This window comes from Stylophora pistillata, chromosome 4 (assembly GCF_964205215.1).
Source record: "Stylophora pistillata chromosome 4, jaStyPist1.2, whole genome shotgun sequence".
NCBI lineage: Eukaryota > Metazoa > Cnidaria > Anthozoa > Scleractinia > Pocilloporidae > Stylophora > Stylophora pistillata.
In genome coordinates this window covers 33258185-33270690 of record NC_142522.1, presented here as the reverse complement: position 1 = coordinate 33270690, position 12506 = coordinate 33258185, and the positions used below count along the sequence as shown (strand labels likewise).

General features: G+C 38.1%; 1 protein-coding gene and 1 pseudogene across 6 annotated transcripts in view; both read right to left on the bottom strand.

Annotated features, from left to right (window-relative positions):
- Positions 1–12506, bottom strand: part of LOC111324507 (E3 ubiquitin-protein ligase rnf213-alpha) — a 166675-nt gene that overhangs the window by 94433 nt on the left and 59736 nt on the right. The window contains exons 80-84 of one of the 5 annotated variants that reach the window (XM_022928086.2): positions 12412–12489; positions 11734–11934; positions 11188–11277; positions 10518–10690; positions 8986–9720 (exon numbers count right to left, since the gene is read on the bottom strand). The exons of 3 other annotated variants lie outside the window; for them this stretch is intronic. In XM_022928086.2, the coding sequence (XP_022783821.2) occupies positions 9552–9720; positions 10518–10690; positions 11188–11277; positions 11734–11934; positions 12412–12489 (711 nt within the window). In that variant the 3' untranslated portion in view covers positions 8986–9551. Of the gene's footprint in view, positions 1–4458; positions 4556–8985; positions 9721–10517; positions 10691–11187; positions 11278–11733; positions 11935–12411; positions 12490–12506 lie in introns of those variants that run through there. One more of the 5 variants, XM_088757410.1, reaches the window with a different exon arrangement.
- On the bottom strand, positions 2135–12483 carry LOC148733406 (beta-1,3-galactosyltransferase 5-like; annotated as a pseudogene). Its single transcript, XR_016000151.1, has 2 exons — positions 12412–12483; positions 2135–4555 (listed from the first exon to the last, which is right to left on the bottom strand). The product of XR_016000151.1 is annotated as a beta-1,3-galactosyltransferase 5-like (transcript).

Below are 12506 nucleotides of genomic sequence, written 5' to 3'. Positions count from 1 at the left end.
CACAGGATAATAATCTTAAAACGTGTTATTAAAACAAAAGTTGCTTTCTTAATCAGTTCAGCAGAAAATATAGTTGAATGATAATAGCCCTTGACAGTTTTAGAACCCATCTTGACGGGTAGGCAAAGCGGTCAGAAATTACAGGTTTTGTATGGGAATCCCATGGCAAATAACTTTTCCCAGAATCAAATTTTACGCAATTCATGAATCGCAACGTTAAAACACCGAGTAGAAGACTTTATTCACCAAGTTTGAAGATTGTAGGTTTGATACAAGACGCTCAGTTAATTTTTCTAATTTCCACACATTTGTCTGTAAATCTTTTGCGCGCCGCCCCTTCTACCCTGCGAAAAGTTACAGACAAATGTATGGAAAATTAACTGAGAATCTTGTATCCAACCTGCATTCTTCAAACTAGGTGAATACAATCTTCTACTCAGTACTTTAACGTTGCGATTCACAAATTGCGTAAAATTTGATTTTGTAAAAAGTTTTTTGCCATGGGATTCCCATACAAACCCTGTAATTTCTGACCGCTTTGCCTACCCGTCAAGATGGCTTCCAAAACCGTCTCAAGGTCTATTTCAATTTGTTGTGACTCTTTTGTTTCTCAGAAAATTAATAGTTTCATTTTCTTCTCTCTGTGTAGATTTCTTAGATCAGTTGCGTATCGATGGTTGATTAGATGGCTTTGTGGCTTCATGGGTTGGGATAACCGAAGACCATTATGTGCCTGCGTATATAGTGCTGTTAGGAACAAGTATCCTTCAAGCCACAAAAGAGGTTACAAGCCTGTTGAAGATGAACAACCAGGACACTAAAGTGAAATTTTATCTAATCCTCTATCCTTAAACTATTTTATGTAATAATGTCTCCTCTGTTCCAATGCTACAGACAAATATACTTTCTCCATATTAAGTACATCTTCCCTCTGAAACATGCGAATTATCCAATTACTACAAACTAAACAAAAATGAACCCTTATTCCATTTTTATTTATCTAATTTGATGCACATCAAAGAAGACCTTTCTATACCTTCGACATTGCATATAAAGATATTTATAAAATTTCAAGATTTCATTTTGTTGTTTTCTTATTTATCTTCACTTTATTGCCTCCTTTTGAAGTCTTCTTTTTCTTTTCTTGATCAGCCTTTTGCATTTCAAGTTGTTTGGTTTCTAAATAGTAAACAATAAAGTAAGTGTATGCCCAAGAGTTGATATTAAATTATACCTTTACAATACATAGTTTATATATATGTGTGTGTGTGTGAATAGCATATTCCAAGAACTGTTCTATAGTTGGCCTAAATTTAGTTTAGTAATTATCTAACTGTTAGTTAGCCAACTATTTAACAGTTTTCTTGAAATGACTCTAACAAACATTTCCAGATGGAGCTTTTGTCGTATCTCTCGTTGGCACTGAACCCTTGATTAACGCTCGGCGCATCTTTTGTTCGCTCATGCTTTCAACGATAGTAAGATCTCGGGTAAAACATGAATCTTCGAAGTGTGCAGAGCACAAGCAAGCATGTTTATTCATGGGTTCCTTGAAGTCTTCTGGTCTATGTACTTGGACAAATTTCACCCATTTCGATCTTATTTCTGGATTAGAAGGGAACTGATGCATCGTTATACCAGGTGTGTATGAATTATTGCTACAACTCGTCTAATTTGGTGCTCCAGCGACACATTTTTTCCCTCCTTTACACTTTCGACTAGAGTCCGCCATTGCTGTAGTGTTACACACAATCTGACGTCACGAGGTTAGTTATTTGGTGGTCTGGCCGAGCGAAGTGGCGGTAAAAAAAATTCAAGCGGTGACAGCGATTCAAATGAAAAAGTTCAGTACTTAAATTTACCGGATTGCTCCCAAATTCCTCAAGTATATTAAAGACGATATAAGCAACCAGAATCTGTCGAAAAAAAAAACTTGTCATATGCACTTTAAGTATGTTGAGAACAACATACGAAGGCTTTAATGGGGGGAAGAAGCCATCCACTTGAAAATTAAATCAAATCGTTTACATTGACAGAGACAACAAAGTTGAAGTTGCCGCAGCAAGGATGATTACAACAAACGGCCAGTCAATACAAAAGCGGACTTGTATGGAATACTGATAAAATTTCCACATAAAAAACAACCGTTTTTTATTCATTTTCGAAACAGCAAAATAGTGCAATTAAAGTGGTCACCAATCGCAAAATGCCTGTCACAAAAATGTTATGAAACTCGGATATAAAGTTATAAAGGAGAAATAAAGACAATAATGCTTATATTTTCTGTTCCAATAAGTCAAGATTCTAATGAAGAAGAGAAAAAATGTTAGTAACCATGGCGACACCAATATTCTCACACTTGAAAGATAAAAATAGTACCTTCACTGCACGCGAAGAAGATATGATTTTTTAGTAAAAGGAAAAATCCTGGTATTTCATCAGTATCTATATGATAAAAATTTAAGAGGGAAAGAAGCCATCTACTTCAAAATTGACTCGGATTGTCTACTTTGACAAAGAGAGCAGAACTGAAATTTCCGAAGCGTGGATGGTCTCATAAACAGCCAGTCAATAACGAATCGGACCCGAGGGAATATGTTCAAAGAAAAGCGTGATTTATACCCCATATACTCGTGTCTTCAGCTTCTACATAATGTCTTTGATTTGTATAGGTAATCGCATGGGGCCGAGTAAAATTAAGGATTAATATTTCGCGTGTTTTCGGAAGGTTCTGAAATTGCCCCAGTCGCGCAGCGACGAGGGTAATTTCTGCAACTTCCGAAAACGCAAGTGATATTAATCCTTAATTCTACGAGGAACCATGTGATTACTTGTTTATAATATAAGGGGCAAAATGTTTTCTTACTAATCTCGCGCAAAACGGGACGCCATTGTTACAATAACAAACAGAAATTTCTTTACCTTAGCAGCCGTTGCTAAGCGATTTTCAGCCAATCATTTTCAAGTAATTTTTCCCGGAGCAATCACAAAAATTAAGAAAAAATGCCCTCTGTCTTGACCAATCAGAATTCAGTAATTTTTCCCCTTATATGATAATACTTAATTACTCAGTACTACTCACATTGTTGACCAGCTTAGAACTCTCTGGCAACAAGCTCGGTGCACTATCCGCCCTCATTCAAGAATATCACTGTAGTCTGACTCTTAAACTTGTAAATTTTAACATTAAAGTAAGACCTAGATGATAGGTTTAACTGTAAAATACACATCGCACTTCGCTCTAATAACAAATTTCTTCTAACAACAACAAACATATGAAACATATGAATTAATTTGATGGCCTGCTCCCAGTTGGCTTGTTAGCTCAATTGGTAGAGCGCTGCACTAGTATCGCAGAGGTCAGAGGTTCGAATCCCGTACAGGCCTGAAATTTTTTTCAGGTCTGATTTTCACTATTGCTCAAATAGTGCTTTACTGCGAAGGATCGTTCACATATACATTTCTTCTAGTTGTTTGTTTTTTATACATTTTACACATATCGCACATAGCTGGTTCGATTAAACATCTTGACGAGGCAATTTCCTAGTATTCCATGCATTACCAATGTGCCGTTGTTTGGTCTACATCGAGGTGGCGTTTCACTGAATTCAAAGCCCTCGTTATTAATAATTTTTATCCCAATGTGATTCGCTAGCAAACCCACGTATACATCGTCCAGTCTGAAGTAAGGCACTAATGAAAAAGCTTCGACAAATGAAACGACAACATCACCAGATAAAATAAATCCAAATCCAGGACAGAAGTCTGGATAGAACGTACTATTATATTCTTCACGGGTTACCTTCCATTTACCCTGTCTCAGAACCCAAGGGCTCCTATATTGACGGCCTGAGTAAAGATTTTCTTTCGGTGTAGTGGGGTCTCTCAAGAAGGAGATAACTCTAGGAATATTCATCGTCTGCCTTTAAGAGAAAGGCAAAATTGCAATACTTGGATGCCCACTCGAAGCCCATTTGTATCTTGTAGGTCTGATTCCAGTAATGATCATAGTAGTTTGCTCGCACAAGGTCTCCATGCACTTTATCTTCTTTTAACAATGCAATGGACTCAGCTTGTATTCTGCTCTGAGCGACAAGAAAAACTGTCGTCCATCGCGAGAAAGAGTCTCTTTCGAAGGCCCAAGTCTTGCGAATAAGATTTCTTCGTTGCCAGTGTCCGGGAGCTGTTGAAACAAGTATGATAAGATAGTAATATTTGGAACAAGCTCTGTGTGTAGCCAGCGTTGTCGTGTGTTTGAATATTGGAGATTCACCATTTGTGAGATTAGCGGATGTAAATGAAGGTGCTGACGTGATCCATTGAATTGACTCCTTCAATTTATGATCCCTTTTTGATGTCGATTCAGAAGATAGAGGCCGGGGCCAGGAGAGGAGAGCTGGATAAAAGTGAAGAAGGAGTTGAATGCTGCATAGGGCCGTACCTATTGCCAAAGTAGTTAAGAATAAGCGAAAAATATCTTTTGAAGTCCCCATAATCATGGCTTGTGAAAGCACAAAGGCGACAAACGGTGAAAAATATTCCTGCGGCAATTTCACTGAAAAATGAAAAAAGCAAATGATTTTCGAGTGACAAGGTTACCAGGGTTACACACCAACGATAAGCGAAACGTTCGTGGTAATTTCAAAGTGTGCTAATGCAAAGTGCTTAAGAATTAAGATACCTATAGAGGCTGTGCTTGTTTTAGAAGCAAACGAAGGCGCATTTAACAGAGCGTGAGGTGGTTGTTTGTTAAGTATGTCAAGCCAGGGCCAAAGCGATCAACGGTCCAACCCCCCCTCCCCCCACACCACCTCTTCTTGTAAAATAAAAATGATGTTTGCAACTAGATGAATGGTTTTGATCCTCCAATAATACAACTGTAAGAGGGAAAGAAGCCATCCACTTGATATTTTATTCAAATTGTGTACATTGTCAGAGACAACGGAGTTGAAATTGCCGTAGCATGGATGGTAAGAACAAACAGCCAGTCAATATAAAAGCGGACCTATATGAGAGAATGTTGAGAGGAGAAAATGATCATTTCTATCCTCGTGTCTTTGGCTTTTGGTTCATATACTAGATTTTACCTTCCCGTGTTCACATGGTTCACCAGTTCAGAACTCTCTCTGGCAACGATCTACACATCCTGCCCTCATTAAAATGACCGTAGTATGACTCTTAAACTTGTGAATTTTAAAATTGAAGTAACATTAAGATATAGAGGATATTACATGGCCGTGCGGGAATATCAATTTTATCTCCTCGTGCTGTAAGTATCTCTCACTTGTTCGCTTCGCTCACTCGTAAGAGATACTTTTAGCACGAGAAGATAAAACTCATATCCTCAGGCGGCCATGTAGTGTTCTGTTTATATTATAGATACTGATGAAATTTCCACATAAAACCCCAATTTTTTTATTCATCTTTGAAACAGCAAAATGGTGCAATCAAAGTGGTCACCTATCGCAAAATGCCTGTCACAAAAGTGTTATGAAACTCGGATATAAGGTTATAAAGGAGAAATAAGACAATAATACTTGTACTTTCTGTTCCAAAAAGTTAAAATGCTAACGAAGAAGAGAAAGTCATGTTAGCAACCATGGCGATACTAATATCCTCACACTTGAAAGATTAAAATAGTATCTTCACTGCACGCGATAAAGATATGATTTTTTAGTAAAAGGAAAAATTTTGGCATTTCATAAGTATCTATATCATAAAATAGGCTAAACTGAACCACGCACATCGGACTCTATTCTAAAAAACATTTCCCCGAGTTGTTTATTTTTTCATGTAGGTAACGCTTTCTAAATCTTTGAAAGTTTCGAGTTACAATCCACTAAAACTAAAATGAGATTAACATTATGAATGTTTTGAGAAACATGTTTGGGGAGTTAAATTTACAGCAGGTCAGAGTGTAACACGTAAGACATTATTACTTATAGCAACGAGGAAATTTAATATGAAAGTTGGATAAGAATGTGCATGTCCAAGGTGTGATTTTTTTGGCAAAACTTCAACAAATGAAACGACAACATCACCAGATAAAATGAATCCAATTCCAGAACAGTAGTCTGGATAGAATGTAACATTATATTCTTCACGGGTTACCTTCCATTTACCCTGTCTCAGAACCCAAGGGCTCCTATAATGACGGCCCGTGTAAAGATTTTCTTTCGGTGTAATGGGGTCTCTCAAGGAGGAGATATCTCTTGGAACATTCACAAACACGTCATCGTCTGTCTTTAAAAGAAACGCGAACTTGCAATACTTGGATGCCCACTCGAAGCCCATTTGTGTCTGTCTATTTATCGGGAGATATACTAGCTTTAGGCTCATCTGAATTAATTTACAAAAAATTCTCTATCTAATCAAACGTATTATTAACATTGAGGAAACTTTTCAACAAATAACCTCAAGGTATTGATGTATTATAAACTCCTTATAAAAAACTGCAGGTCTGTTTTGGCTGGGGACCTTACAGAGAGCATTTGATATGAAAGGGTTTTGACAATGTTTTCTTGATTGCAGGACCAAATGCTTCTGTCGATGAAAGTGGTAGCCACTCAACTCAGAAAATATAGTTTTCTGCGGAAACTGTTAAAGTTATTTGGCTGATTGATTAACTTCAATGATCTTAGGTGTACATTGGCGACTGGCTCGATCAGTAACACTTTTGCAGACGAAAGTAATCCTGTGCATTTTGAGAGAAAAGAAACCTCGTGTAAGTCACTGCCTCTAATCTTTAATTTGCATCAGTCAAAAACACTTGCAATCCGGTATAAAATGCGTTCTGAAGTATATTTTTTCCGAGGTAAGAAACTGATAGAGGTTCGTTCAATCATATGCAAGTAAACATTAGATCATCGCGTTACAATGCATACTGAGCGAGTGCGAGGCGAAACGTGAGATAGGAATGGAAAAAAGGAGAATTTGGGTTGAACAGACGAAGAAACTTGAACTAGTTGACCAGTGAGAGTATAAAGTAAAAGCAAAACAAAACAAAACAAAACAAACAAATAAACAAAAAAACACACACCCATACTTTCAATCGTCTGAAGAATTGACTTTGGCACATAAGCAACTGCGAAATCCTAATGCTTTGGTCGGCAGATTCACTTAAGAGTTAACAGGAAGTGATGGAAGGAGTGACATTCAAGTCCTAGCGAATCTCAGATCAAAGTGTTCGGTGAACCACTCAACTCAGAAAATATGTTATGAAAGGGTAATGAGGTGGGCGACTGAATTAAGTTCGTTTGAATCAGTCATCGGGTTCAGTGCTGGGAAATTATTTTTTCCTTTGAGTAACATACACAGTCTTGTTAAAGTGTAGAGTGTTTTGAGTTCTTTCTCGTACTGTGGTGCAGAATGGGCAATTCAGGCACAAACCCAACATTGTGAGTCCCTGCTATTGCCGGATTACGATCTGATTGTGAAACGAGTGGTGTTACTAAACTGAGGATCAACAAACCGCGGAACCTCCGGACCCAACGGAACCATTTAACAATTGGTTCATACTTTAGCGTGCATTATCGAGTTAAGGAGCACGTGGGAAGTTTGGAGAGCACGAAAGAAGGGTAAGAGTTGCCCGAGGCAATAGCCGAGGGCAACTCTAGCTTCTTGAGTACTCTCCAAACTTCCCACGTGCTCCATAACTCCATAGTGCACAGCTAAAAGCATGAAACAATTGTTTTATATCATAGCCGGTGGAATTGTGCATCAAATCCCACGCGAAAAACGGACAACGATATTAGAAGTCATTGTAAGCGGTCAGCGAAATATTAAGCAAAATAGGAATTGGTTTTATTTCAAATTTTCTGTTGAAAGCTCGAGTTTTATTTTATTGCAGTTTAAATACAAAATTCAAAAGGTCGGAAAATTGTCTTCGTTTTGGGACTGGTGGGCCGAGTCTCTGTTTGTACCCATTATTTTCGCGAAATATATTCCCCGCGCTAACAATGGCCACTCGCGCGAAAAAAAAAATTCTGGCGAAGCGATTGGCTGACGCTATCAGCGTGCACTATCGGGATTTTGAGCACGCGTACGTATACTGAATTTGATTACGCGGCTCTGCTAGCTATGTTATAATAATTAATTGTAAAAAAATGAATTAAATAAATAAAATTTAGAAAACCTTAACATTGTTCGAAATTTCGTTTTCGGGTATAAAGAAGATTAAGTTCATAGTCAAATGTCTTCAACGTCCTCGATGTCCCACTAGAAATGATTGACTTTAATTGTGGCGACATTCACGGTACGAGACCAACACAGAGAACAGTTGCTGCCAGACAACGATGCATAAATTTAATAGTGGATGATTAGAAGATTCTTTACGAAGAGCGACCAAGATCGGGCAGAATGACAAGTCAAGTGTTCATCGTTCTATTGTCCTCACCGAAACTCAATCGCTTCCTCCGCCCTCGAACCGTAGTAGTGATAGCTCCAAACCGAAGTATTGTTGGGTTGTTAGAGTGCAATTTCTAGTTTCATTTTAGTGATTATACCAGCCAGTACAGCTTGAGCTCAAACAAACCAAGTTTAGATTCTACAACCAAGCCGTTGATGACGAGGAAGTCAATAACAAGTTTGTGAAAACCACCAATTAGAACAATGTGTTTTCTTTTTATTTTCTCACAAAAACTCGTTCCTTGGAACGCTCAAAAGAATTTTCTTCCACTTTTACGATGAAAGCTAACGAACGCTTTCAGGACGCTCGATATGATCTTAACTTGCTTTCAGTCTGGATTTGGTCATGCGGCGGGTATCGGAAAGAAACAAATTATTAACAAAGCGAGAAGACTTGAAATGTCGAATCAAATATCAAATTTTAACTTCGGTTTTCAGGCGAATATTAGCGAGGCCTCTGATATGGCCCTATATTATGTCTTGCCATACTTTGAAAGTTTATGTCTGGTTTGTTGGCAACCTTAAGCTTGCGAGAAAATTGCGATGTAAAGCAGTTGAAGGGATGACTTGCCCACAAGCGACAAATTTCAAGCAAAAACTTTATTACTTACATTTATAACATTACTAACATGAGCATTTTACGTTCTACTAATATTTTTTTGGCATTATTCGCGTATAGTGGGGACTGGCGTTTCTGAGCTAATCTTAAACTATAGCAGTTTAAAGAATACCTTAATATTTTGCTAATCTAGTAATAATTCAAATTGACGTACAGTCCTCATTAGATTGAGTTGCTGAAGAGTCAATTAAGGCGAGCCAACTTGTACTAGTGAAAACTTAAATCTTAGAAGTCTAAAGCCAAAATTATTGTAAATGCCTAAACGTAATCGAAGCAATTGAAAACAGATAACATGATAATCGTTTCATAAAATGACCTATCCCCTTGTTCAGATACTTTACGCTATTTCAGTCTTTATCGCTAAGTTTTTCGTTCATCGTTCTCTTAATGCTACAACCAAATAGGGAACTTCAAATACTACTGGAGGAAAGTTCAGATTAGGAGAAAAATCTGACGTAAAGTCTTGGGCCGTTGTAAATAGTACAAAAAGGAAAAAAAAAGTGAAACAAAACAAATAGCAGCAGTTTTACGCCAAAGCAGCATCCCTCTTGTCCAGGTAGCTGTCCCACAGTTCAACAGAAGTTCGCCATGCGTGGATCACGTGCTTCAGCTTCACGTCAGCTGGTAGTTCTTCCAGTCCGGTAACTGGTTCATGTCCCTTGTTGTCAAGATGCCATTCGATGAAGTCTCGCAAGCTAAAGGAAGGGATTACGGCTGAGATGTATCACAAATAAACATCCTCATTTAAGCTATGGACCACAGTTCAATCCTTCCCACTTTATGACCCAGTCGGGATATTGGAAGAACAAGAAAAGACCTTCACACGCTTTTCAATTCCCCCAACATCCCGAGTTAGTTATTCTAGCGCGGAAATAATAAAAAGAAAAGAAAATACAATCTACAGTCGTTTACACAAATTAACCTCGACATCGAATTAATCTGCTTTCTAACAGATGACAAAAACACCCGGTGAACAAAAAACAACACCGACCGACTTTCGAGACTAAATTGCAGTATTCTCAAAAATTCTATATTTCGGAAAGTGTTTAAAGGTAGGAGGTACAAAAACTTAGTACACAAATTGTTGATTAGTAGCGAGTTGTATATGAGAGCCGACAAGATTCACTTGAATTCGCGACCATCCTAGCGTATTCCCGTCGAAGACCCATCGAAACTGCACGTCATTTTTTGGTTATACGTCAATTGAAAAAATGAGAAGTATAAACTTTACTCATATCACTTTCCAACCCCCCTCGAATTTGAATTTAATATCAGTCCACAGAGAAGAAAAATCTGAGGGCAGCCTAACCAAAACATCTGCTATGAGGTAATGTACATTTTGTATTCCAGGCGCTAAGTTAGTGAAGGTGCGCGATAATACCAACACAGCGAAAGAAGGAGGGAGGTTGGAGGCATGTCGCGACTAGTTGAAAGGCTAAAAAAATTGAATTTAAGAAAACAATTCTTGTAATCAGAGATCTAGAAATCTTACCTCATGTCTTCTTCACCTGGTACCGCTTCTCCTCTGAGGTTAAGTAAGATTAATTCTAATACCTCGGGCACGAATCGATCCGAGTCAATTTTCCTCATGCTATTGCTAAACTTCATCATCTGTCTCTGTGGCATGACCTGCTTGTAAGTGTCTGAAATCTGTTCGAACGGATCCTGCGTAAAGCACGAAGACGGTTCAGAAATTAAGTAACCAGGAGTTCTATGCTATTCTCCATGAGTGATAAACCGAAAATGTATCTCTAATTGTCGCACTAGTTAACACAATAGCCGTCGGGCAGAAAGAGAAAGAGAGAGAAAAGCACTCTGGGCAACGCTTCCTTGAGTAATGTATCAAAATGAATTCTACTGAGGAACGAGATTGGAGACCAACCCCAGCTTTAGTCCCACGCCTAGTCTTTGTTATATAACAGACTCCTGGCCTTTGAAATCTTGAAGTTGTACGCTCATGCACGTTTTGTTTATCCACATATTTGGCTATTTTTTATGCTTTATTCTCTGTAGGAAACAAATAGCCTCAACTACTCTACTTCGTGAGCATAATATTCATTAGTTCTAAAGTGCGGAGGGCGAATTTCGTCTTTATTAAGTAAAATATGATTATATGATTAATATGATATTGATGTGATATTACCAAGGATAAAGTTCCTTACCTCCCCCCGCCTCATTAAAATCTTTGCTCTCTCCAAGTTCAACAGTCGCCAAAGGGAGAGAACGTGTCGCAACTGACAACACTGCTGTGCCTAAACAGAAATAGAGCACAAAAACAAGCTGTTCTTAGGGTACAATTAATTACAGCGTTATGTGTTAACATGAAAAGGTGATCGCCCTGCCTTTGATAGAGCTAGAGGTTGTCTTCAAAATTAAACAGACTGTAAAACCCGTTAGAAATAGCCATAGGAACTCGTCTATTTCAGATTCCGTACACATTTACGATATCTAGGATCTCTTCAAGTTGGAAGACAATATTCTATTCCAGACACAAAATGAGACATTGGCACACTATTTTCCGTATATTTCCAAACTGTCCACTCATTCCATTTTCTTGTTTTAAAGTTTTATATTTCTTTTTATTTTACTTTTTGTAAGGATAAAAATCGAGATCTGAAACATTACCGTAGGGTATCAAAGGTCTGTGCATAAACAGCTAACCCTCATAACAGTACGTTTGCATTCGCACGGTTAAAATAAATGTCTACCTTGAGACTGCGAAGACTATTTTGTTGAGGCATGCGTAGTACATGTTGTAGGTAGTCATTAAGCAGCTTTTCAGGTGATCCACCGGTCGAGGACAGGAAACCGATTGCAATGTCGAGAGACGACAGCACGTCACAGACGTCTGTCAGTGATGAGCGAAACTCGCCTAGAATTTGACTGCTTACTGCTGAACTCAAAGGAACCTGACAAGACAAAGAATTGTTTTTTGAGTCCATGACAATATATGCTTAATTTCACGATTAAAAATGTACATTTCACTACATGTACATTCATGAGGCTGTTACTCGATGACTGCGCGAATGATACATATTCAATATCCAACCTGTAAATAAGAGCTGAATACCTGCCTGGCTACTTCCTTGACGGAATCGCCACGGTGTTACCGAGAAAAAAAGAAATGTGCCACTTGTGTATACAACACAAACAAGCAATTTCCAATCCCGACTCCATTAAATGTTTTAATTAGTTTCGTCTCTCTTACTGATATCATCATCATTATTGGTATTACCATGACTATTATAAGCACCATCATCATCGTATCATAATAACTTGTCTTACTCTCATTTTTCTCGCGCAGATCGATTACAACTCTGGAGTAGCTGCATGGTGGGTCACATTTTAAATAGAGATCGAGAAAATATGAAACAAAAATCTTTTACCTGTGGCCGAACCTTGTTTTTCACGGAAGTGAAAACCGAGTCCAACTGGGCGTCTTTGCTGAATGCAAACCTCTCATCCTAGGAAGTAAACACGA